The 25,422-nt window shown below is 50.4% G+C and overlaps 1 protein-coding gene across 37 annotated transcripts in view; it reads right to left on the bottom strand.

Moving 5' to 3' along the window:
• The window catches only part of Cacna1c (calcium voltage-gated channel subunit alpha1 C), a 752,474-nt gene that overhangs the window by 40,937 nt on the left and 686,115 nt on the right, over positions 1 to 25,422 (bottom strand). For 30 of the 37 annotated variants that reach the window (XM_023723811.1, XM_023723805.1, XM_023723803.1 and 27 more), the window contains 4 exons: positions 12,880 to 12,912; positions 9,684 to 9,812; positions 7,339 to 7,404; positions 6,218 to 6,309 (listed from right to left, as the gene is read on the bottom strand). In XM_023723811.1, the coding sequence (XP_023579579.1) occupies positions 6,218 to 6,309; positions 7,339 to 7,404; positions 9,684 to 9,812; positions 12,880 to 12,912 (320 nt within the window). The remainder of the gene's footprint in view (positions 1 to 6,217; positions 6,310 to 7,338; positions 7,405 to 9,683; positions 9,813 to 12,879; positions 12,913 to 25,422) is intronic. The other 7 variants (XM_023723814.1, XM_023723813.1, XM_023723801.1 and 4 more) reach the window with 1 other exon arrangement.

Below are 25,422 nucleotides of genomic sequence, written 5' to 3' on the forward strand. Positions count from 1 at the left end.
GGGCTGGCTGGCATGTGGTGCTGGGGGAACGAACCGCGGTCCCTGTGCTTTGCCAAGCTTGTTTCAAGTAGGTGCTTTAGACCACTGAGCCATCTCTCCAGCCCTTTAAATGTAGTTTGTTTATTTTTTTTGGTACCGGGGATTGAACTCAGGCCCCTGTGCTTGCCAGGCAAGCGCTTAGTCCACTGAGCCATCTCCCCGGCCCAGGGCTAGAATTCTTAAAGCCATCATTATAGTATTGATTTTTAATGGAGAAATTTAACTCATTTAATTTCCCAATGATTATTAATATATTTGTTATGCTTTATTTTGTGATCTTAATTTCCATGTTTATTATAAAATGTATTTATTTATTTATTGTATTTTAGTGAAGGGTCTACAGGGTGTTCAGGGTCTCAAGACCAGATCAGACTCATAGCGATTTTCCTGTTTACAGCCTCCCAAGAGCTGGGACTACAGGCGCGCGCCCCAAGCCCAGTCTCAATTGCCATCTCAGTGCGCCATAGGTGCAGGGCCGGTGTGGAAGGCTTGGGGATCGAACCCCTGGGTCCTGTGCCTGCTTGCAGGTGCTTTAATCTGCTGAGCTATTTGGCCAGTCCTATAAAATTTATTTTAACTTTTTTCTTTTTTTGGTACCAAAAATTAAACTGAAGATCTTGCACTTGTCAGGCAGGCTCTGTGCCCAAGCTATATTTCCAGCCCTACTCTTTTTTGTTTTTGTTTTTTTTTTCCTTTTTTGTGGCCAGCTCAGCCCACCCTGGGGGTGGGGCTGGTGCAGCATGTGGTGCTGGGGATCAAACTGTGGTCCCTGTGTGCTTGCCTGTGCTTGCCTAAGCAGGTGCTTCAGACCACTGAGCTATCTCGTCGGTCCAGCCCTACTTTTTATTTTTTTCATAATTTTATTGATAAACAGATAGCAATGAGACAATTTCAGATCAAATCGATAGGACAGTTTCAATAACTAACACACTGCATACATTCTTCTTAGTGGTTAATTGCTGTACAAGATGTAGACATGATATCCTATTTACAAACACCATTTGAACAAATCATTCTATTCATTAAGAGAATGTAACTATATATCTATCCCATCCACTTTGAATACACAGATACAAAAAGGACATTCATCTGTATGCCCCTCCTACTTTTTATTTTTGAGACAGGGTCTCCTTCTGCAGTTCAGGCTGGTCTTGTACTCACTAAACAGTCCAAGCAGGCCTTAAACTCACAGCAATCCTCCTGCTTCAGCCTCCCCAGTGGTGGGATTACGTGTGAGTCAGCATGTCTGGAGATTTATTTTAACTTTTGCTTTCCTTCTTTTTGATCAATTAATAAGGTCTCCCTTACCCACATTTTCCTTCTAGTGGTTTGGAATGTGTATCTTCCATTTCTACATATCTAGTCGTTAGCCTTTAAATATTTAACACATGTCTTTCTACACAATTTGTGGTTAGTTATGTAGAATTATACAGTATTCATTTCTTCTCCCCAGATGAGAAAATAATCTTAACATAGTGTTGTAAGTCTTATTCTTTTACCACCTCACTTCTTACCTTGCTTACGTAATATGGGATTTTACTTCCAGATTATTATTAAGATTTTGGATATTTTCCTTTACAAATATTTAGGCCACAAACCTCCAAGTATTTTCTTGTAAGTGTTCATGAGTTTTACTCCAAAACACACAATAGGGCTCATTTTCTGGGGCCGCCTCTTCGAAATCATCCTAGAACTTGTTTTCCAAGTAGGTCTTACTTTAGGGGAAACAAGGTACTAAATTTCTTGGCTCTTTTTTCTGTTCCACTGGTCAGTATGCTCAGTTTTTATGTCACTGCCATACTGTCTTTTTTTTTTTTTTTTAGTGTACTTGGTACAGGGTGTCACTATGCAGATTGGACTTTTAGTGATCCTCCTGTTTTCAGCCTCCCCAGTGCTGGGGTCACAGGTGTGCACCCGGACTTGGTAGTTGGCTCAGTGGTGTAGCATACGGTGCTGGGGATCGAACCACAGTCCCTGCCTTGCCTAAGCAGGCACTTAGTCCGCTGAGTTACCCTGCCAGCCCCACCATGCTGTCTTGATTACTATGTCTTGGTAATGGATTTTGAAGTCAGTAGTGTAATGCCTCCAGCTTTATTCCTTTTTTTTTTTTTTTCTCAAATTCTCAATTTCTTTGGTTACCTACATGTTTTATTGTCTCATACACTTTTTAGGACTTTGTTTCTTTTTTAAAAAATTTTTATTTATTTCTGTGTGTGTGTGTGGGGGGCAGCTCAGCCCACCAGGGAGCGGGGCTGGCTGGCATATGGTGCTGGGGGATTGAACCGCGGTCCCTGTGCTTTGCTAAGCTTGTTCTAAGTAGGTGCTTTAGACCACTGAGCCATCTCACCAGGCCAGGACTTTGTTTCTATCTATATGAAAAACTCCCTTGTGATTTTGGTAAGGATATCAGATTTTCATATTTGTAGATTACCTTGACTAGTATGGAAATTTTAATTATACTAATTCTTCCAATCCAAGCACATAGAATGCTTTTCCAGCAATGTGTCCCATCAAGTATTTCTTTCATGAATGTTTTATAGTTTTCATCATATAGACTTTTCACTTCCCTTGTTAAATTTTATTTTCATATGCTATTGTGAATGGGACTGATCCCTTAAATTCTCTCACAGTGTTGTTAGAGTAAAAGAGTGCTACTCATTTTTGCAAACCGAAACTTTACTGAGTAGGTTTTGGAGAACTCTATGGTTTTCTGTATATAAGACCATACAATTAGCAAACAGACAATTTCACGTCTTCCTTTCTCACATGAGCATCTTCCATGTTTCTGACTGCTCTGGCCGGAACTTTCAGCAGTCTACAGAGTAGACAGTGAGTAGACAGTGAGAGTGCGCATCCTTGTCTTGCTTCTGATCTTAGAGGAAAAGGCTTCAGCCACAGTGTGAGGTGAGCTTTGCACATATGGTCTTTATTGTGTTGAGGTACCTGATTTCAATGTATAATTTCTTTCTTTCTTTTGATTTTTGTTTTTTAGGGAAGGGTCTACAGGGTGTTCAGGGTCTTGCTACTAGATGGGACTCATAGTGATCCACCTGTTTACAGCCTCCCAAGAGCTGGGATTACAGGCATATGCCACCATGCCCAGTCTCGATTGCTGTCTCATTGCGCCCCAGCAGGCCCAGGGATTGAACCCCTGGCCCCTGTGCCTGCTTGCAGGTGCTTTAATCTGCTGAGCTATTTGGCTGGCTCTTCAATGTATAATTTCTTACAGTTTTTATCATGAAAGGCTGTTGGATTTTCTTTTTCTTTTTAAATTTTATTTATTTATGTGTGTGTGTGTGTGTGTGTGTGTGTGTGTGGCCAGCTCAGCCCACCAGGGGGCGGGGCTGGATGGCATGTGGTGCTGGGGGATTGAACCGCGGTCCCTGTGCTTTGCTAAGCTTGTTCTAAGTAGGTGCTTTAGACCACTGAGCCATCTCACTAGCCCTGCATTCCAGGTTTAAATCCCACTTGATCACGGTGAATGCTGCTTTTCACGTTTGGTTCAACTTAGTCTACTGAGGTTTTGTTTAGAACTTTTGCACCTGCCTTCGTCAGGGCTACCGATCTGTTCTTTCATTTCCTGCAGCACCTTTGGCTTTGTTATCACGATAATGCTGGCCTTGAAAGAGGAGTTTAAAAGTATGCCCCTATTCACTTGTTTATCCACTTTGGAAGCATTTAGAATATTCTCTTTATTCTGGGTATTATTATATGTCCTCATACTGTGTACAGTTAAGAATATTTTTTGATTAACCTATCCTGTACTTAATAGGTCGTTTCAACCTGAAAACACTTATGTTTATTTGACATTTTATTTGATAATTTCTATTTTCATTCTATCCATTCTTCCTGTTTTGTCTAGAATTTCAATTACCTGGGTAGGAATTTTCTGACTCTGTCCTCCTCATCTTGACTTTTATGTCATATTTTCTATCTCTTTGTCCTTTGGTTACATAATGAAAGAATTCCCTGGCTGACCTTTTGGTTCATTAATTCATTCTTAGCTCTATCTATTCTGTTATTCATCTCCATCTGCTTTTGAAAAAAATACCTCAACTATTATATTTTTTTTTTCTCCAAATAAACTTTGTTCTTTTTTTTTTTTTTAGTTTTTGAGACAGGGTACAGCTCAGGTTGGCCTTGAAGTTACTGTGTAGCCCAGGCCGGCCTCAGACTCACAATGGCCCTCCTGCCTCAGCCTCCTGAGTGCTAGAATCACAGGTGTGCATCACCACACCTGGCCTAACTTTGCTCTTACATGATAGCTCCTGCTGCTGCTGATTCTACGCCTAACTTAACAGATGTTATGTTCTCCAGTCTGTCTAAAGCCACACATTATTTTTATTTTCAAATCTTTCGGCTCTCTTCGTTCTTTTCCTCCCCATGTGGTAGTGGAGTGTGAGATCTTTCTTGACGGTGATTTCCTCCAAGTACTCTGGGATTGTTTTAAACTATTTTTTGGTGGTTGGGCCCAGTTGATTTTACTCTAGATGAAGTCCTCATCATGGGGGTGACTGGGAATCACAGAAAAGAGGCCACGGAGGGGAGGCAGGTGGCTTCTCTTTGACAGTGGGTTCCCAGGGGTCCTGTAGTGCCTCTCAGACCCCGCTGTACTGAAACAGTGTGACGTAAGGCTCCGTGGCTCCCAGCTTGTGAACATCAGCAAACACTCCCCAAAAGCAAGTTTCCACAGAACCAGGGCACCCAGGCTGTGGCCCTGGCTTCTCCTGTGCCTCTGGTCTGCGCTGGGAGAAGCTGTGTCCCTCTCTCCCTTCGTCCAGGGTGCTCCCTGGAGGGAGGCTTTCCTCAGGTCTTGTTGCTTTGTGAATTGAATCTCATCTGCTTTCTTCCATTGAGGGCTTTCCTAGCACCTCTGGCTCATTCCTAGTGCTGTTATGGATTTGTCTTTCTGGAAGTTTCTTTCACCATGAAATGTCAGTGTCCAAGCCACATCTGGGAATGTGGTCTAAGCTCAGGGGTTGTTAGAAAGCAGCTTAGAATGGCGCTTGCGTTCTGGTAGTTGCGACCTCAGAGTGGTGGTTATGCCACCTGGTATGTTTGGGGATATAATGTATCGTGAGTAATAACGACATGAACTTGGGTGGGGCGGAGGGGGGAAGCAAGGTGAAGGTGGGGCTGTCTGATGGGGTCCCTGGGCCCTCTGGAAAGGAGCCTCAGAGAACAGGGGAGGACGTGCTGCCTCTCCTAGTGCCACAGTGTGTGGGCTCTGCGCACTAGATGGACTTTAACAACCATCCGTTCTAGTGCTAGGAAGAAGGAACAGTTTCATCTCTCAGCTGGAGAAGACATGGGGTCCCAGAGTGGTGGGCTGTGACAACAGGACAGTGGGAGGGAACCAGAGGCAGGTGAGAAATGAACGAGGTGAAAAAGGAGCAGCTAGGCAGGGACCCCCTCAGGGCAGTGTGAGAACACCCCCACCCGGCCTGCTCCTCAGCCAGTGGCTTTCCAAGAAGTGCGGAGACCCCAGCCTGGCTTCAGTAAGCATACAACGAGGAGTGGCAGGACCTAACCAGCCAACTCAGGACACAGGACTCAGCTTGGCACGGCGATCACACCTGAACTTACTTCATGGGGAAGCTAAGGCTCATGGTTACAAGCCTAGGCTTGGAGCTCATTCAAACCTCTAGACAGCTGCTTTTCCCCTTGATTTTTTTCCCCCAGTATGGGTCTCCTACATGCTAGGCAAGCACTGTACTGGGTTATAGCCTAGCCCACTTTTTTTTTTCCTTTTTGGTACTGAGACTTGAACTCAGGACCTTGTGCTTGCCAGGCAGGTGCTGTGCCACTGAGCTCTGTCCCCAGTCCTCCCAGCCCAGTTTCAGGTTTCACTTTGTGATGGCTGCCGGCTAAGTCGCTCAGGCTGGCTTCAAACTCACAGTCCTGCCTCAGCCTCGTGAGTGCTGCGGTCATAGGCAGGTGCCATCACACCTGCCCCCAGCATCTGAGGTTGTCCCCTGATGGCTTTGGGTGATACCATCAGTGTCCCCTGGGTTGCTCATGAAAAGTGACAAGGACACAGTCAGCCTCCTAATTAGGGGAGGGGAGTAATCATCCATGTTCCCCCTCCCTGCTCCAGGAAGACAGATCCTCTCCTCCCACACCCGGATTGCCGGGGCACGCCAAAGTGTGCTTGTGCACCGTGTCCTCGGAGACCCACCTGAAGAGCAGCAGCACGGCTTGGGGGAAGGTCTGAAAGTTGTTGTTCCTGTTGATCTCGGTGGTGTCATTCAAGGCGATCTTCCCAAACACCTGCCAGAAGGAAGGAAGAGAAATTCAGTGACCCCTGGGAAAAGAGGGTCCTAATTTCCAACCACCATTCAATGCTCTTGTTAGGGAACTGCATTGATCCTGGGACTTGTTTATCTACCTAACAGTCTCCCAAGGTGACCTATCAGACATTTATTGTTACCTCTACCCCCGGATTACAAGGCGTCACTGTTATGGTGTGAATTTAATATGTTCCCAGATGTCTCATGTGTCGGGGGGGGGGGCTTTCAGAAGGTGACTGGATCGTGAGGGTCTCGACTTCACCAGTGGATTCATCATGTGTCAGCATTGTGGTGGGAATAAGAGGTGGAGTCTAGAGAAGGGAGTGGGCCATGAGGCATGGCCTCGGGGGCCACATCTGGTCCCTTTGCTCTTCTGTTCTTTCCATCTTCTTCTGCTTCTTGGCTGCCATAAGGGGAGCAGATCACCACCATATTCATCTACCATGATGTTTCTGCCTCACCAGGCATAAAAGCAATGGAACCAGCAGACCATGGACTGACACCTCTGAAACCGTGAGCCAAAATAAACCTGTCTTTCCGTAAGCTGTTTATCTTGGGTATTTTGCCACAGTGATAGAAAGCGAACTGGCAAATCTATTGTAGGCGCATGTGAGAGGAAATGTGCCCATCACCCCAGGAGGGGTTCTCGTAGCCTGGGGGTGGGGTGGGGCTTGAGCAGTGGATGCCAAAGCCACTGGATGGATGCCCTTCTAGGCAGGGATGCTGGGCTGGCTGGCTCTCTCTCTCTCTCTCTCTCTCTCTCTCTCTCTCTCTCTCTCTCTCTCTCTTTCTCTCAGCTGCTCTCTTATGCCCACTCATGGTCATTCACCCAGGTGCCTACAGGATATGCATATGGGGAAGTGGTGTGTCCTGAGGAATGGCCAGGAACAAGAGTGAGGAGAGCACAGAATGGCAGGGAACGGGGTGCTGGGAGCTGGGGAGAGATGAGACAGGAGGCAAAGGGGCTCAATGTATGTGCGCGCATGCGCGCAGGTGCGCATCTTCCTACCTGCATACCAATCACCGCGTAGATGAAGAACAGCATCACTATGAGCAGGGCCACATAGGGCAAGGCCTAGAAGGAAGCACAGAGGACAGCATGAGGCCAGAGGGACAGGCTGGCCACATTCTTTGCAAGAAAGCAACCTGCCCCCGGCTCTGTAGGCTTCAGTCGTGTTCTGCCCTTGGGTGGGTGGGGCATTTCTGAGAGCTCCACAGCAATACAGATGGCCTGGAGAAAGCCTGAGAAATGGGTGGTGTTCTCTTATTTTAGCGTTTTATTTCTTTTCTCAGGCCTGAGGCTGAAACCTAGGCCTTCAATGTGCTAGGCAAGTGCTATATACCACAGAGCTGCAGTGAGCCTTGGCTTGCTTTTTTAATTAATTAATTTTTTATGTATTCAGTGCAGGGTCTACAGGGTCTCACTGTGTAGCTCAGACTCCTAGTGATCCTCCTGTTTTCAGCCTCCCAAGAGCTGGGATTACAGGCGCCCATGCCCAGTCTCAATTACTGTGTCAGCGAGCCCCGGGGGCAGGGCTGGCACACGGCAGGCTGGGGATCGGCCCCCCCCCCCGTCTGCCCAAGCAGGCACTTTGATTCACTCAGCTATCTGGCCGGCCCTTGGCTTGATTTTAAAAGTGGGCTGCAGATGAAGGGATAAGGTGCAACACTCCTTTAGTAAGAACAGTCAGGAGGGGGCAGCACCTCCCACTCTGAGACATGTATCTGCACAAGAAGGACTGCCCTGGAGGACCCTCGGGAAGCTGCTCAGCGTGCCCTGGGGAGGAGGGGCAGAGGCAGGTCCGGCTCTTTCTTCACAGGGCTTATCTTATCCCACTAGTTGAACGGAGAAGGTGTCACTGGTGCCACGACAATATGTAATGAGAAGAAATACAAAAGCTCCAGTTCCACCCTCCCACTCTGCAGCTGTGGAGTCTGGGCGTTCTCCATGACCTCGTGGAACCTCAGTTTCCTCTCAAGCTTGGGAACAATAATGCTGACCTCTCAGCAGTTTATGAGTTTTGAAGGGCTGAACGCCATAGCTCACGTATAGTAGTGCTCCATGCATTTGCTCACCTATTATCGGGCTAGCGCAGTCCACAGCCAGGGCCTAGGGAGCTGGGTGGGCCTGGCTGTCCCCAGGAGATGTGGCGCTGGAAGCGCCATGTGCCAGCAGATGGCACTGTGAGACCATGTGATAGTCTCCTGGTGCTGACACTGCCTCCTCCACACACCCCCCTTTTTTTTCTGCCTCTAGGGCTCAGTGGGGATCAGGGCGGGGGGGATCCCCAGCCCATTGGACAGTGGGGAGTCGGCCTGGCCTGGTGGGACGAGCATGAGACTGCCTACGCAGCCTGCCTGCTGGTCTCTGGCCCTGTGGAGAGGTTGTCCCTGAGGGAGGATTTCCCAACAGGGCAGGCGTGGGACCTGGGAGCACTGGTCCTCTGGCTGCGACCACGGCTGCTGTGGGCACGCTGGGCCCAGAGACTGACTCCATTCCCTGCCTGAGGTCTGGAGCCACCGGGGCAGGGAACACGGAAGCCGCTGCTCAGCGCTGGCCTCTTCCTCAGGGGAAGTCTGGAGTGGTATTTGCGTAGGAGGAGAGAAGCTGCCTCTGTGCCAGTTTTGGGGGGAACTAATGGAGAGATTTCTACAGTCATCTCTGGGGAATCCAAGCAACCTAACAACTTTCTTCCCTTAACTTCACACTTACATAACACGCCTCGGAGCTGGCCAGGGACCATCGGGATTCTGTATTTACAGCTGGAAAACGGCGGCAGAGATAAAGGAACTAATCATATAGTTAGGCTAGCCTGTGCCCTATGAGGGGACCATTCTACTGCAGTGAAATGATGCTTAGCATCCTGAGAGTTGGGCCAGGGACTTAAACAGGTAGGGTGAACACAGCTAGGTGGAATACCTGTCATGAAAGTCCAAAAATGCTGCAGTTGGAGGGGCCTGGAGAGGTTAGCAGGGGACTAAGGCCCATGTTTCCCCAATTTTTTCCATCCTACAAAATCCCCTGGCCTCGTGCAAGGATGAGAGGAGAAAGCAAAACTGTTTTGGGCCCCTTCCAACCCCCATCCTCTCTGGGCCCTGCCTGTGGAACAGTGTAGGGCTCTGGGTGCCAGCTTGGGTAACCATAGGCCTAGTTTTATCCTTTTAGTTCAGAATTAAGGAAAGCAAGTTGCTGTCACATGGCTACTGAGGTAGAGAAAGAACCAGCCAGGCCTGGAAATCCTGGAGCTGTGCTCCTCTGACAACTCCCATTTGGGTAGTGCTACTGGTGGAGCCCTGTTTCACCCAGTAGGTGGCCTCTTGCCAGCTGTACATGGGGGAGGCGGCGCTGGCTACCTGAAAGGACTTGATGAAGGTCCACAGCAGTGTCCGGATGCCCTCTCCGCGGCTCAGCAGCTTGACCAGGCGCATGACCCGGAAGAGGCGGAAGAATGTGATGGAGATGCGAGAGTTTTCTTCTGCATTCTGGAAGCCATCGGCAATAGAAGGTGCAGTTAACACAGAAAGAGAAGGGTAGGTGGGAAGGGACAGGGTGCTCGGAGAAACACAGCTTGGCTGAGGGCAGGCAGGCCAGGGTGGGATTCAGCTGCACTAGATGGTTTCCTCCAGCCCCACTCGCTGGTGCACCGGTGGGAGGCCAGCCATGAGTCAGGTGGTGCCTTGGCCCAGGGCCTGTGGCCCTTTTTTCCTGTCTTATTTGCTCCTATTCATTTTTAGTTCTCAGTTCTCCGGTGGGAGCCACAAAACTTCCCCGGGGATGTGTCACTAGCGCTCCCTACTGGTCCTCAGTGAGGAAGCAGCCCATTTGTTCTGTCTGCCTTGACTGAGGCTCCAGCACCCTCGGTGGGACCCAACTCTGCAAAGATGCCGCTGTGGCATGATTGCACTGGGGTTCTTGGGGCAGGGTCCACCGGCCCCTGCAGGGGTCTTCTGCTCTGGCTTCTGAGGATTCTGGGATTTCTCTCGAGTTGCCTCTGATTTCCTGCAACCCTGACCTACCCTGAGTGCCATGGGGAGGGCCAGGAAATGGGGTGTTGCTTCCTGCTAGGGGAGTGATTGGGTCGTAGCCCTGTCCTTCCTTGAAGGCTCTGAGGCTAGTTCCCTTCTATTCCATTCTGTCCTGGGGCGACTAGGAGGCTGCAACCCTCTCCAGGTGTGCAGACCCTAGAGGAGTCATAGAGCACAGGACAGGGGAGACAGGGGAGGTGTCACCTCCAGTGAGCCCTAGAAAATTCTGTGTCCAGGCACAGGGGACCATGGTCCCTGCTCATGTGGATCCTCTCCTCGGGTAGAGTCCGGGAGGGAAGGGAAGGGACAGATGGCATGGAGGCCACAGCACGCTCAAGTGGGGCAGTGATGCTTGGGCTGCTGGCTGGCTGAAGGCTCAGTCCAGCTGTCACTGGAGAAGGCACTGATGTAAGCCCCCAGGGGCAGCACAGGATGACTGTCGCCTTCTACCTTCAGGCCTGGGAACAAGAACTGGAGCCACCTTCTACCTCCAGGCCTGGGATCAAGAACTGGAGCTCCCCTCCTGCTCATGTGGCTGGCTGCTGCATTGCAGAGCCAGAGAGCTGGCTGGTGCCAGGGAGTCCACCCCGCCCCAGAGCTAGTGCAGCTCACCCAGCCCTGCCAGCACCGGGAGAGAACGGACCTTTGGGTTCCTGTTATTGCTCCCATCCCACACCCCTCAAAAAGGAGGGGCCTCTGGGTTGCTTGGGGGACCACTGCAGACCTCTCTGCTTCACTTTCCCTCTTGCTTTATTTGACACTGTTCCCAGATTAGGCCTCCCTGTCCACACCCCCGACTCTGCACCCATGCAACAGCCCACTTACACACTCTGTCCTAACCCTGCAGCCTCTGTAACCAGCTGATGTGGCTCATGGCTTCAGGGGCCACTCACCTGATCCTTATTCAGAATAGGGGACCTGGAACAGCAGGACAACCCAGGGGTAGAGTTCACAGATCAACATGCCCAGCCTCCACCTGGGAGGGTAGCTCAAAACCCAAGAGAGAGCATTACCCTTGCTTTTCCAAAGCCTGGGCCACATAAGAGTGGAAGTATTTCTTATATTTCAACATTGGAGTTGTGTTCACCCTGCTAGGGCTACTGTTCCCTGGAAGCAGGGGGCAGACAGACCTGTTGGTATTGGTGGCCTGGGAAGGGAACCGCAGCCGCTAACCCTCACTCTCTCCTTGTGCATTTGAAGTCTTTGATGTCCTGGCCCTCTGTATTTCTGTCATCTGAGTATCTATTTGAGATTCTACTTTCTCTCCTAAGAAGCAGCCCTGCTCTCCTAGGAGAGCCGGCAGAGGAGGCTCAGGGTTTATAATTTGGTGGTCGATTTCGTCGTGTTCAGGAGAAGAGACATGAGAAGAAAGAATGAGCCCAAGTGTGGGCTTTGGCTGTGGGCGTCAAGAGCTTGAGACGCTGGCATGCCGGGGACGTCTGGAAGCAGCCACCGAGCCACAGATGAAGCTGCAGCGTGAGCTCTACTGTGCCGCTCGCCAGAGCCCTTCCAGTTCCCTGGTTGTGCTGTAGACGGAGGAAAAGCACACCCGCACCGGGGTCCGGGCAGTTTCTTCTAACAATCCAAGTGACAGCGCAGTGAGGACAGCGTGGCTGTCCCATGAAGTGTGCTGGGATATCCACAGCCAGCCTTGGGGCTGCACTGGGAGTCATGACTGATCCATCCACTCTTTCCTCCAGTATTCAAGATTCTGGGAGCTCAGGAATCAGCCTTTCTAAGAACTCACACGTGGTCCTGTTTGAAGTGTCCGATGGTGGCTTTTTAGAGGAATCTGGTTCAAGGAGACTTCAAGGTCATACTACATCTCTACCACTTACCAAAGGAGAATGCTGGTCTCTAATGTGAGAAATGGCCAACGAATTAAGCTTGTTTCCCTGTTTCTACCCTCCTGCAGAAAAGTGGGTACCACTTCAGAAGTTTAGACATAGGGAAGAATCATAAGGGTGGACAGAGAGAAATTTATCTGCCCCCTCAGTAACAAGTCCCAGCTTGCATCTTTTACGGTGGCCTTCCACTTGCAACCCAAGGAAGGCTGGCATCATGCACATTGCTAAGTTTAGGAAGTCACCACGTGCCTTTCTGACTCTTCGCTGGGTCGCCCATTGCTCCTTTCCCTGGAGGCCCTTATTACAGCTTTCTCAGGTGCCCTCGCCAATTTCCCAGGTTAGATTTAGCCCAGAGACTTTAGCTAGTGAGCCCTCAGGAGGTTTAACAGGAATGGCCCGTGGGTCCAATTCTCTCTCGGTGGCTCATTAGACAGTCAAGATCACAGTGAACGCCCGCCCGCCCGAAGCGAGCTCAGGAGGTGCAGGAGCACCGTTACACACACAGCCTTTCACAGCTCACACGGGCAGGGGTAGGCAAGGCACACGATGGACACGGTGGTCACATGCAACAGGAGCCGGGCTGGGCCCCCAGGAGAGCCTGGAGGCTGGGGTGGGTAAGAGTAGGGGTGTTAGAGGGGTCACAGAAGCCAGGAGTGTGTCTGGAGGGCCAGTCTTACCATATAGGGAGAGCATTGGGCATGTTCAGCTGGCTTTAAAGAAAGGCAGACAGAGATAAGCTGTAATGAGTCTCCAACAAGATGCCCGGTTTTCTAGGTCTAACACAGGACACGGTGGAAGGACAGGGGCACAAGGAAACAAGTGAAAGAAGGACAAAAGTGTGGGCCCAGCAGGCTCCAGGATGCCACCACACATGGGCTTGTGTGGCACGGGGCCTCGTGTCTAACAGGTATCTGCAAGCCCTCCTCTCACCCATGGCCGTCTCTGGCTGTGGATTCAGGAACTCACACCCATTATAATAAGATGACAGAGTGTGGACTTGGTGGGTGGAGGGTTATTTGCCTTCAGTCAGCCTTGGATTGTAAGATACCATCAAGGGCCAGAGATTTCTGAACTCTCACTCAGTCTAGGAAGTGCTGGCTGCAGGACGAGCCTTGCTTGTGCCTGCTACTTATCCTGGCCTAAACATTTAAGGAAAGGAGCCCCAGGGTGAAAACCCCTGGCAGAGGAGAGGGGACTCTAAGGAGGTGGCCCTTCACCCTGTCTCCAGCAGGGGCTGGTTCTCAGCACTTAGGCCAGGTGGGGCATGGCTTTGCCTAGCTGTGGGTCCACAGGTGCACAGAGCCGTGGCCAGAGGCATGAAATGAAGTGATTGCCTTTCAGCTTGAAAGCTCTGTACACAATTTAGAATCCCATTAGCACCCGGAGAAGTTGTTTTCTTTGTGTGGCTATGAACCCACTTAGGGCAGGACCTCGGCTGAGCATCTTAGGGCTGCTGCCCTCCCAGGTCCCCTGTGCCTGTCTCTGGGAGGACACCCTGCTTGGGGGCTGCACACTGGTGCTCTGCACTTCTGCGACAAACTGTCACTTTGCTTTCACTCTCCACTTTCAGACAGTTGCCCTTGGAGTTCCATTTTAAGGTTCAAACAAGAAAAACATGTAACGGAAGTTTTGAGGTATTAAAATGTGCAGAACTTGACATTTGCTTCCAGCCTGAAAACATTCCTTTGGTAACAGGTTTTTTGGCATATTCTTTTTTTTTTTTTTTCAAATTACCATAGAAAGTTGGATGTTCTCTTTTGAGGAACAGTGGAGATAAGGGGCGAGGACAGGAAAAACAAGGAAAGGGACACCTCTCTAGTCATCTACAGGAAACTCAATTTCAGCTCTTGCTCCATGAGGGTTCTCAGCTGCTAGGTACATCTACATGCCTAGAGGGGGTGGGGTCACTAGGTTTTGGTTAGGGGACTGCTATTGAACATAGAAACACACACACACACACACACACACACACACACTCTGCACGCATGCGCGCACATGCACATGCACACACACGCTCACACAGGAAGTTTCTTGTTGAAGCATCTAAACGCTTTCCCATCGGTTGTGGCAGTTCCCGTGATGGTCACTTGCCCTCCCACTAGGCAGGTCTGGGGCTTGTGCCCCTGGGTTAACAAACCCCGAGTTCTGTGTGCCTGGGGATCTGCTGAGGTTGGATGGGAGGGACAGAGGCAGCTAACCTGCACTACGTCGACCACCAATGGATAGGCGGAGTTTCCAGGGGGCCTGCCTGTTTCTTCCCTCTTAGCTCCACTCTGGAAACTATCAGAGCTGCTGACTACTACGAACCCTGCGCAAGTGCAGGAAGGTTGTCGGAACAGGACAAAATGATGTCAACTCAGAGAACTCCCTGGCTTCTGGGCCACCCAACCCATCTCTAGCCAGTAAACAGGACCACACTCTTTTACCTCTTCATCGTTCAGGATCACATCTGTCTTAGATAGCTTTTCTCTTGCTATTTTAATAGCTTCCGTCAAGATCTCACGTGTTTAACTCATCTTTTTAAACTTTCAATATTTAGTTTTAGGTTTAATGATCTTGTTTTTATTTTATTACTTCAAATAACATCTAGTACTCTGGCAATGTTTATAATGTGTTTCCAAAGAAGCGCGCACGGGGTGGGGGAGGGGGGCTTTCCCAAAGGAGTGGGGGAGGGGGGCTTTGGTAGCAGATGGAACAAGATTGCTGCGCCCTGGGTTTGCAGCCCAGGTCCTGACCGCTCGCCAAAGTGCCTCACTGAAGGAGTCCAGACTCACGTGTTCACTCTAAGCCATGCCGTTCAGGGCGCAGCTCTGGCTCTGTGGGCTTCCCTTGACGTCTCACATAAACTGCTCACAAGATACCTCCGTCAGGTAATCACTGTGATGACACCAGGAGGCAATCGCCGAGGCAGGGCAGCCTAGCGGATATCACCTGGGCAACCCCACGGGGCCAGCCAGGTCTCTGGTGCCCTGCTCAGCTGTGAGTGAGACCCCCGGGGAGCCAGGCAGCTGGGCCCCCTGCCAGCATCCAGCACTGAGTGCCTCCGCAGAGACCCAGGCACGTGCTTTGTGCTCCTCTGCTGTGTCTCCTTTAAGCTCCAAACCTGAATTCCTCTACAGCCTGAAATACTGCACCATCCATCTCTAGCCCTCGCCTAGATGTTCTCCTTGTTTCTTGAGAGGGAGAAGCAGGCGGTGAAGCCCCTGGAGACCCGACCCCCCAGGCCTGCAGACCCTTCCCGCCTGCCCCTTCAGTGGGAGCCTGCAGAGGTGTTTCCCTGCCCCCAGCCCAAGGCTGCTTGTTAGTCCAGCACCGTCTCTGCTCATGGTTGGCACCGTGTCAGTTTTTCAGCAGCCAATTTCTGAGCTTTGTTTTATAAGAATCTGGCAATTTTCAAGGATTTCAAGATATTGGGGCAATTAACTCAATTTGCTCATGCAATTAGTAGAAGTGAAATGAGGGTATTCCTCCCTATTGCAGGAAGAGGCAGGCTGGTGCTTTTGGGCTAAGGAAAGGCAAATAGGACGTCAAAGACAATGAATGGGTCCAGGGTAAATCCTAAAGAGATCTGACTGACCTTGTCGGATAGCAAAAGTTACATGCATAGTTATTCAGGTCTTGCTTTAGCTTGTCTTAACCAACCAGCAAAAAAATATAACCACGAAGTATAAAAAGTAATGCCATATTAATATGCTAAGCTATAAAAGGCTCAAGTCAACAACTTCTGACAGTTACCAGCTGTGCTACTAACTGACTACTATTATAGATTATTGGACTATAAAGGGTTACATTGCTAAATTCAAGCACCAACAATCTTTGGACTGGCATCAAATATGAAAAGGTCTTTTAGTGATTTCTCCAAATGCAGCTTCTCTAACTGCAATGGAACAAAACAAAACAAAAAGGGGTATATGTTGGGAGCCACAAAGACTAAAAAATTGATCAAATGTGTGTAGGTGGGACTAGGCCTCAGTACCTAAAGCAAACAAGCTACCTCAGTCCTGAGGTAAACATCCTGTCTGATTAAGGTCAGCTATTAGTCGCTAGGTAACCGTACGTCATGTGTGACTAACTTTGCAAAAGAATAAATAAATGTAGGTTTTGTTGTGCCCGTTGAGTTAGTGTTTGGCTATCAGGCAGACCAGAGACCCCCCTAGCCAAGCTTTTGTCTTCTTGTCTATCTTTTCTCATTCCTGCCGCCATTTCTCTGGGTAGAACCGACTGAAGTAAGACCCATGGAACCCTGTCGGCTACGCTTTAGATCACTTGTGCCAGACCTGGCAGCAGCGACAGCGATGGGACTGGGCTGCTAACTGGAGATCTTCTCTGGAACTAAGTTCAGAGTCACATCAGAAGTATAACCTCAGAGGAGGTCACATCTTTGTTTCTGGAATGACTTACTGTCCCTTCTCTATGGGGCGGGTGCCCACACTGAGGCGGCTAAGGAAGGGGACTCAGGGAATGTCAGAGACAAGAGAGAGGGGACTCCCAGGAGGGGCATCTTCCCGAGGAGCTAGTGTGACAATCCGTGGAGCTGTGTCCCGTTGTCATGGCACACTCTCTCTGGAGAATTAAAAGATAGTTGATGTCGACTTTCAAAGAGACAGATGACCTCAGGATACCCTTCAGGGAAGGTCAGCGCTTGGCCATGTGGGGCAGGGCTATCGCATACCAAGGGCTGCCCTCACGATGGTGGCTATGGCCGCAGGGACCCAAGGACCCACAGCTTTCTGAAGCAGTCAGAGCAGTGTTGTGGGAATTTGGGAATCTCCACTGACTGGCCACAGTAACTCTTGGTTTTATTATTATTATTATTATTATTATTATTATTATTATTACTACTATTATTATTATTGTTATTATTGGCAGAACCAGGGATTGAACTCAGGCCCTTGAGCTTGCCAGGCAAGCGCTTATTCTACTAAGCCATCTCCCCGGCCTTTATTATTATTTTTTAAATCTTAAATCTTTTGTCCAGAATTTAGCAGGCGAATCTGACATTAATTCCATTCCAAACCACTGAAAGGTCTGGGTCCAGATGCCACCAAACTCCCTGCTTTTACTGTCAGCATCCCTATTTTAGTTTGATTTGCAAGAGGGAGACACTGGGGCTTTGCTGTGAGACAGGGGAGACTATAGCAGGCACGGAGAACTGGGAATGACAGGAGTCCTGGATATCCAGAGACGCTGGAGCCCAAGTTCATGGCCAGGAGCCAGCAGGTATGGTTCCCATTACACTGTGATTTCCTCTTTGGGTCAGAGAGTTCCACATCCCACCTAGCACCACAGGCGGGGCTTCCAGCTGTGGGGGTTTGTGAAGCACTAGAGACGGCAACAGATGAAGACATTTTAAGGAGGAGTTCAATGGGTAGGCTATTTGCTGAGAGCAAGGCAAAGTTGATACAAGCACCAGACAACTGGGATCCACAGAAGCAGAGGACAGATGGGAGTGGTACTCAAATTCAGAGCAAGTGAAAGGACATACAGATAGTCACAAAGAGTTGGTAAGAAGGACCCCCTTTCAGTGGATGGTCGACACTCAGCCAGAGGATGCTGAGACAGATGGTGGTGCATGCTTATAACCTCAGCACTGGGGAGGCTGAGGCAGGAGGATTGTTGGGAGTTCGAGAGCAGCCTGGGCTACAAAGTGAACTCGAGGCCAGCCTGAACTACATAGTGAGACCCTGTCTCATAAAGACAAAAAGAACAAACAAGGTTGAGGTGGGAAGGGGCAGGGAACAAGGTGAGGCTGAGCCTAAGGGAGGAGAGTCAGGAGTAGAAAGAACAGCTCCCCTACTCCCAGAGCCAGCATCCGCACTTTTAGCTGCTTCTCTCGACTGCAAGTTGAGCAGAAGGAGCAACTGTCTTGTGCTTTCATAGTGACAAACACGCAGTGACAAGGTCCCCTTACTACCCCCCCCTGAAAGGGTCTCTGGCCCCAAGGGCACTGGTAGAGGGGCAGAGCGTGCAGGGGCTGGCACGGCTGCTTCTTGGCCGTCCCCTCTTCTCCCTGTCTTTCTGTGCTAAGTGGCAGCAAGTGGCCAGGTGTGACTTGCTTGTGTGAGGAGCTGCACAGCGACCAGCTCAGGCAGCTGGCGGTGGCTCAAGCCTCAGGATCCATTCTGTTATTCGTGTGCAACCGGTGGCCCTCGCCGGTGCCATTTTTGGCCAGAAGCACACCACACAGGACCAATTACAGGACAGCAGCGTGGTTTCATGTTCTCCTGAGCAGGGCAGCCGGTATGTAGTCATCCAGACGCACAGACCAACGATCCCAGGAAGAACCAGAGAAGGCAATCAGCTCGTCGGCCGCGTTAGCAGCGCCAAGAACTGCACAGAATTCCGAGACAGAGAGAGGGAGGGGGAGAGAGGGAGGGAGGAGGAAAGGACAGAAGGGTGGAGGAGGAAGGGAGAGAAATAAATAAAAGGACAGCCAAGCAGGGAGACACAGACCCAATAAGAGCACAACAAAACAGGTGATTCTTGGCATTGGAGCAGTACATGTGGGGACACATGGTGTCAGTTAGAAGCGGCGATGCTTTTGGAAATGTGGTGGGCATTTTGCTGTGGCTGTTCTTGTTTTGTTTTGTTGTTGAAGACAAGGTCTCACTACGTAGCGCAGGTTGGTCTAGAACTCTAAGTCTTCCCGCCTCAGCCGCCCAAGTGGGCTGCCATGCCTGGCTCCTGTGAGCATTTTTAGTCCTGCGTATCTCTAGCTCACGGAATGTTCTCTGGCTTGCAGGGTTTCTGGCAAACATATCAGCTGGCTGGCTGAGCCTGAGAGAACTAAACGACAGGCACGGGCGAGGCACAGAGGACCATCTGGCCCAGCCCAGGGGCGTGACAGCGTCTGGTCACTCTTCTGTCTGAGGAGAGAGGAGAGGGCTCTGTGTGGGTCACTGCAATGAGAATGCAGGGGCAGGGAAATCGGGGAATGCAGAAAGGAAGCAGCCTTGGCAGGAGGCAGAGGGCCAGGGAGCCTTGGCGCGGCGCCTGCGTCGGGACACCCAGGGCCTCGATGACGGCTGGACTGAGAGTTCACATCAGGATGGCCACAAAAATCAGGTTCCCATGGACCTCTCGGGTCAAGTGTATAGGTTACTTCTCAAGGCAGTGACTTTCAGGAAAATGTTCCTTCCCAGGCCCTCTATCCGCCGTCTCTCTCTGCCCTCCTACTGTGTCTGACCTCACTGTGCCCTTTGACTGCTGCCCACACAGCAAGCCTGGGCTTCCCGGGCTCCTCCATTACCAGCTGGATCGCTGGTGCTCAGATCCCTGGCATCACTTCTAGCCCTTGGAAGGGTGGAGGAGGGTGGGCAAGAGCCCAAGCTTCCAACTCCGGAGTCCCATAGCTGAAGTCTGACCTTAGCTGCATTGAATGGTCCACCTTTCGGTTGAGCATTACTTTTTTCTTTTGGAAGCGTTGTTTATAAAGTCACTATCATCTGAGTATGAATCAGTACATGGAATCATTTCATTTTGGAGCAAGATATCTTGGTGGCATTCATTGGAGAAATGAAGGGTGATGCTCAAAGTAGCCAGAGGTTGGAAGGAAGCCCCAAAGGGCAACAGGAGGGATGCAGCAGCGGGAAAGGGAGGTGCAGATGTGTCGGCCAGTTGTGCTGATACCACAAACCTGCACTGGAACTAGCTCAGGCCACACCAGCCACTGGCAACAGCACCCATCTGAGTCCTCTGCTGAAGGGACAGGAGTGGGAGTGAGTCAGAGCTGGGTTGGCCTTGCTTCGAAAGAAGGCCACGGTAGGTAGGTAAGCTGTTCCGCAACTCTGGCCCTCTGCATCCTCATCTAGGGACTGCTCTCCTGGGTCTGCCTTGTAGCAGGTACTCAGTGCCCAGCTGAGGAGCACAGGGGCACAGCCTGGGCTCAGTGGTCTCCTGGGTTTCATCATCCTACTGTTCTGGGGTGAGTCCACTCCCTGACCGTCTTTTTTACGCGTACCCTGAAGGTGAGCTCTGCTTCCCCTCGCTTGCTCATCCTGTCTGTCCTCTCCCTGCTATGGCAGGGCAGTGGTGGGTAGCTGGGCCACAGAGCAGGCTCAGAGGGAGCAGGGCCTGTAGACCCAAGTGTGCACCACAGCGTGGAGATGGGAGAGGCTGGCCTGCAAGGGCTGAGCTCTGAGTCACCCGTGGGGGCGGACGTGCAGTGCTGTCTGTGGCTCGTGGCCGACTGCCTTTCTCCCACCTCTGTAGGACACGGAGCCATGGCAGGAGCCAGCTGGCATGGCTGTTTATGGGGAGCCAGTCAGGTACAATGAATTATTGGAAGCTGGGCCTGGCTGAAAGGTGTCAGGGGTGCGGGTAAAGGAGATTTGGGGTCCTGATGTTGGCATGTCTGTCCCTGGGCACTTCCTGAGCTGAGCCCTGCCTGCTCTGCCCTTTTCTGCCCTCTCATTTCTTCCTGAGGCTGCAGACGCCAACTAGGCAAGGGGAGACCGTGCTGCCTGCTACTTTCTTGGCCCATGTCTGCCACCTGCTGGTTAGGGAGCTGGGTGCTAGCATCTTATCACTTCCTGTCTGAGCATCCCAAGGGCACCCTGGCAGCCACTGAGAGGTCAAGTTCAGTCAACCTAGGAGAGCACTGGATGAGGGTGTCTGTGCCCATCACGGGGCCACCAATCCCTGCCTGTCGGCCACACCACACTGCAGCCAGCTCAGCCCAGGAATTTAGCCAATGGGCTCCGAGGAGACGCAAGGGTCAATTCTCAGACAGAAATCGCTTTCACTCGTGAGCAGGACGGCTTAGGGCAGATCGTTATCCCCGCTACGCCTGTTTCCTCACGTCTGCCAGTTCTCTGAGCGTTTCGTCCCATTATGTACATCATGTCCTGGATGCAGTGCCTGGCCTCAGTCCTCTGGTCAGAGAGTAGCTCTCCTGTTCTTTTCCTCTTCTCTTTCCTCTTGGTCACAGCCAGGACTGTCATTACATACACAGCTGTCCTCTCCCGCCTCGGTCCCTTCTGGGATCTACATTAATCCTCCATCATTGCCTCCTCTGATGCCTGGGAGCTCCCTAGCACCCGCGCTCTCGCCCTCACACTGACTCTGGGCCTGTGGTTCTCCCTGCCGCTGGCTTTTCTGTCCCTTCTCTATGCAACCCTGCATGAGCCACACCAAAGCCAGGGGCCCAGGCCTGGGAGGAGAGGAGAAATACAACTTTACCTCCTGCTGTCAGCTGACACCCACCTCAGAATCACAGCCTGCTAGCTACCGTATAGCTCTGTCCCAACAACCACTGCGTCCAAGGAAACTGAGGCTCAAGAACGCGGTCAGCTGCTCTGTGTCACCCAACTTCACCGTGCCCAGGTTGGAAACATAACTAAGGCTTCTCAATTCACAGCCTGAGGATCTGTCTCTATAATCACAGTGCAAGAATCCAGTACTGAAGTCCCTCGGGACTTTCTGTTGTTTAACATGCTTGAAAAGACACTCAGGAAGGGTGTTCAGGAAGTTGGATGACCCAAAGCACCACACTGAGTCCAGTGTGGAGTACTGGGGAGCAGTTTTGACACCATGGGAACTTCCACAAGCAAGCACAGGGGTGCCTTCTGGGGCATAGTATGTCAGACCCATGAAACCAAAAGCCTTCTCTGCAGCCATGTGACTTGTGCTCTGGCTTCCCAGAGGGACAGCAGCAGGATTTAGAACAAGGCTGTGTGTCAGCAAGGGAAAGGGCAGTGGCGAGGGTCTGAGCCCCTGAAGAGCGATTTAAGCTAGCTAGATAAGGTGGGGGCTGCGGGTGGTACAGGGGTGACATCCATCAGTTGTTCAGAGGATGGAACCCTGCAGCTTCAGAGTGAACAGAAAGGAAGCTGCTCTGGGCCCAAAGGGTCCCCACCTCCTGGTGTTGGAGGCCCCTGGCCTGCCCTCTGCACCTCTGCTTTTCCTCTGTCCTTTGGCACACTGCTCCAGTGTCATGCCTGGACGCCATCCGCCTGCTGAGGACTCTGAGCTGGGACTTCAGGTTGGCTGTCCAGTCACCCACCTGACACCTCTGAGGCATACAGACCATCCCAGCCGAGCTCCTGCCACACCTCCTCTCCCCCAGTGCACTCCGACTCCATCCCACTCTCCGCTAAAGTTGCAGTCCTACTGAGCATTTGTCCTTCCATGCTGGCACCCAGAGCAGCAGGAAACACAGTGCTACTTTCAAAAGAGATCCCAGCTGGGGAGATAGGTCAGTAGAATAAGCGCCTGCCTGGCAAGTGCAAGAGCCTGAGTTCAATTCCCAGTTCCGCAAAAGGAAAAAAAAAAAAAAAAAAAAAAGAGATCCCAAAGCTGGCCCTTTTCCACAGTGATCCCATTGCTACCACACTGTCCCACGTGCCTGTCATCTCCCACCTGGATTACTCTGCCTTCTAGATAGCCTTTTGATCCCACCTTTAACTCCTACAGATGGCCAGAGTGACACTTTAAAACTAGAGTCCCATAGCAAGACGAGTCTGTCCAACCCAATGGTAGATTCCCTTCTTGCTTGGAGTACCATCTCAAGCCTGGTCCCTGTGCTCTCTCCTCCACTCCTTCTCTGCCCACCGTGTTCAGCTTGTGCTGCCTGCTCTGGCCACTTCTCTGCCCAAAAGCTCCTCTCCTACATCATCTGCCTGGATAACCCTTGCTTCCTTTGTCTTTGCTTTGTTCAAATGTCACTTCCTTACAAAGCTCCATCTCATTTAAAACAGCTTCCTTGGAGCTGGCGCTGTGCTTTCCCCCAGCACGCTCACCACCTCCTAACAGCCTGCACGCTCTCCTTCTTACTTGCTGCTCACTGTCTGTTTATTCCTCTCTAGAATGTAAGCGCACGAGGGCAGGAACTTGTGTCTGGGCTACCTGTGTACGTCAGGGACCTAAAACGCCTCCCGACACGTAGAAGGAGAGACTGTAAGCACTGTGGAAGGACTGGATGGTGGCTCCTGGGATTGGCGGGGAAACAACGTTCCTGAGAGGGAAAGGCAGGGACGACAGGAAGACGAGCTGAATGTGGGAAATGTCTGAAGAGATGTCAGGATCACTGAGGTATCTGCTGAGGGGAGTGGGAGTGGATTTAGCTAGGCTTAAAGAGTCAAAGGTAGAAGGTTATAAGTGAAAAAGCCCTCATGGGTTCCACTGAAACTAAAAGTGTGGTTTCCTTCTGAATTTAGAACATGGGCTTGAGAATCCATGTCTCCGGATGACAGCACGTCTAGCAAACCCTGCAACCTAGGGATGCAAGGTTGCTTCAAGGATATCCCAGGACTGGAAGGAAGATCCTGGAGCTATCCCCAAGATGGTCCTGACACAAAGGCCGGAGCTCGGGGGAGGAGGGAGCATAGCTCACGCCATCCCCACTCGTGCTTCCGAGGGCAGGATGGCAGCAAGCCATGTGTTTGGTGCAACTGATTCTCTGGCATCATGGGCAGCAGTCAACAGCCTGCGCCTGCTCAGATCTGGCTGTGCCTTGGCCACTTTCTCTGTAAGCCAATGACATTTGGGAAACAACTTCTCTAATGTATCTGTTGGTGCTAAGTTGTAATTAGAGAGCAGGCCCTCCAAGTTATCCCAGCAGATAGATTGTCATTTGCCTGGGAGCCCCATCTTTACCTTTCCATGGGACCTTACAGCTTACTGAGAGATGCTATTTTGTTAAAAATGTATATATTTTTTGTAGTACTGAGGATTGAACCCAGGGCCTCTGGCATGCTAGGCAAGCCCTCTACCTGCTATAACCCTGAGGTATGCATCTAGCCCTTTATTCAATTTTATTTTTAGACAGGATCTCACTAAGCAGTCTGGGATGGCCTCAAACTTGAAATCTTCCTCCTTCAGCCTCTAAAGTAGCTAAGTTTATGGGTGCATATCTGTGTATCTGGCATACACAGAGCTTTTAAATAGATGCTTTGTGGAAGCTTCAAAACCTACTGTTGTGTCATTTTCCTTTGACAAAAGTGGATGTTACATCTTAAGGTGTTTCAGTAACAGAAGAATTAAGACTCAATAACTTTCTAGCTTTCTAACCCCAAGCCCAGTCCTTATTTTTGAGTGGTATTCTGTTTGTTCAATTTGTTCAGAAGCCACTGGTTGTGTGGCCAGAGAAAGTAGCGTCAGACTACTTTTCGAGGCTACCTCATCTGTTGGGTCCTCAGACACCTCATCTGGCTCCCGATCCCAGGCAGGCACTCTTGCCATCTTCTGCCCAGACTTTAAACACCCTAGCTCCACAGTGTGCAGGAGAACACAGTGTCTGCGTGGGACCAAGGAGAGGAAGGTGCAACAGGTGGGCTGAAAAATGTTTCCCCTCAGGAAAAAAAAATCCTACTTTTCTGGTTATGTAAAATATGCATGACAGAAAATAAAGTTCAAGTAAGTGCGAGCCGTGGGGGCAGCCCAGAGGCGACGTGTGGGATTTGCATGTTTATGAAAGTGTACCATGGGGTAAGACTCGAGGCACTGACCTGCAGGGGCCTAAACTTCAGTTTGGGGGTCAAAGAGTACTTAGTATCGTCACCATTCCCTTTAGCATCAGCAGCTTGGGGTGAGATTGTCGCGCCTGTCAAACTCACAGGGTAGGTAAGTGTTAAATGATATATACACAAAAGTGCATTGTAAGAAGACCACCATCCAAACACAAGGGTCTGCTGACTGGTTTCACGCTCTTTTTTTGTTCTGTACCCTCCAACCCTATTCCCAATATAGCCACTTTTCCTATAGAAATTTCATATCCTAGATCATCTGTAGATGAGTGTGTGTGTGTGTGTGTGTGTGTGTGTGCCTGTGTACACACATGCAGGATATGATTGAAAACTACAGCGAATATCTAAATTAGTAGATATACTGCCAGCAATTCCCCTGCTCCCTGGCTTTAAACACACTTGTGTTCTCACTTTTGCCACTTTCTGAAGAGCTCTGAGTCCACTTTCACGAGGACTTTCGTTCGCTTCAGAGCTTTTAGTGTATGTTGCGGCTGCCTCTACGTCCTAAATTGATTCAAAAAGTTGACCTTCATTTTGGCTCTAGCCTTTCAAGGTCAGTGAAGACTCAGGATATAGGAGAACCTGTACTGTAACAATATGTAACTCAGTTGTGCTCCAAATTTTCTGATCAAGAAGATTATGGAGCCACAGAGAAATGTGTTCGAGGATCTAAAGTGAGCCTGGGGAGAGTCACATGGAGAGAAAAAACATTTTCTCAAGCTTTCACAGAGAGCAAATTGGTCAAGTAATGGCCGT

The sequence above is a fragment of the Octodon degus genome, unplaced genomic scaffold (assembly GCF_000260255.1).
Source record: "Octodon degus isolate 3935 unplaced genomic scaffold, OctDeg1.0 scaffold00104, whole genome shotgun sequence".
NCBI lineage: Eukaryota > Metazoa > Chordata > Mammalia > Rodentia > Octodontidae > Octodon > Octodon degus.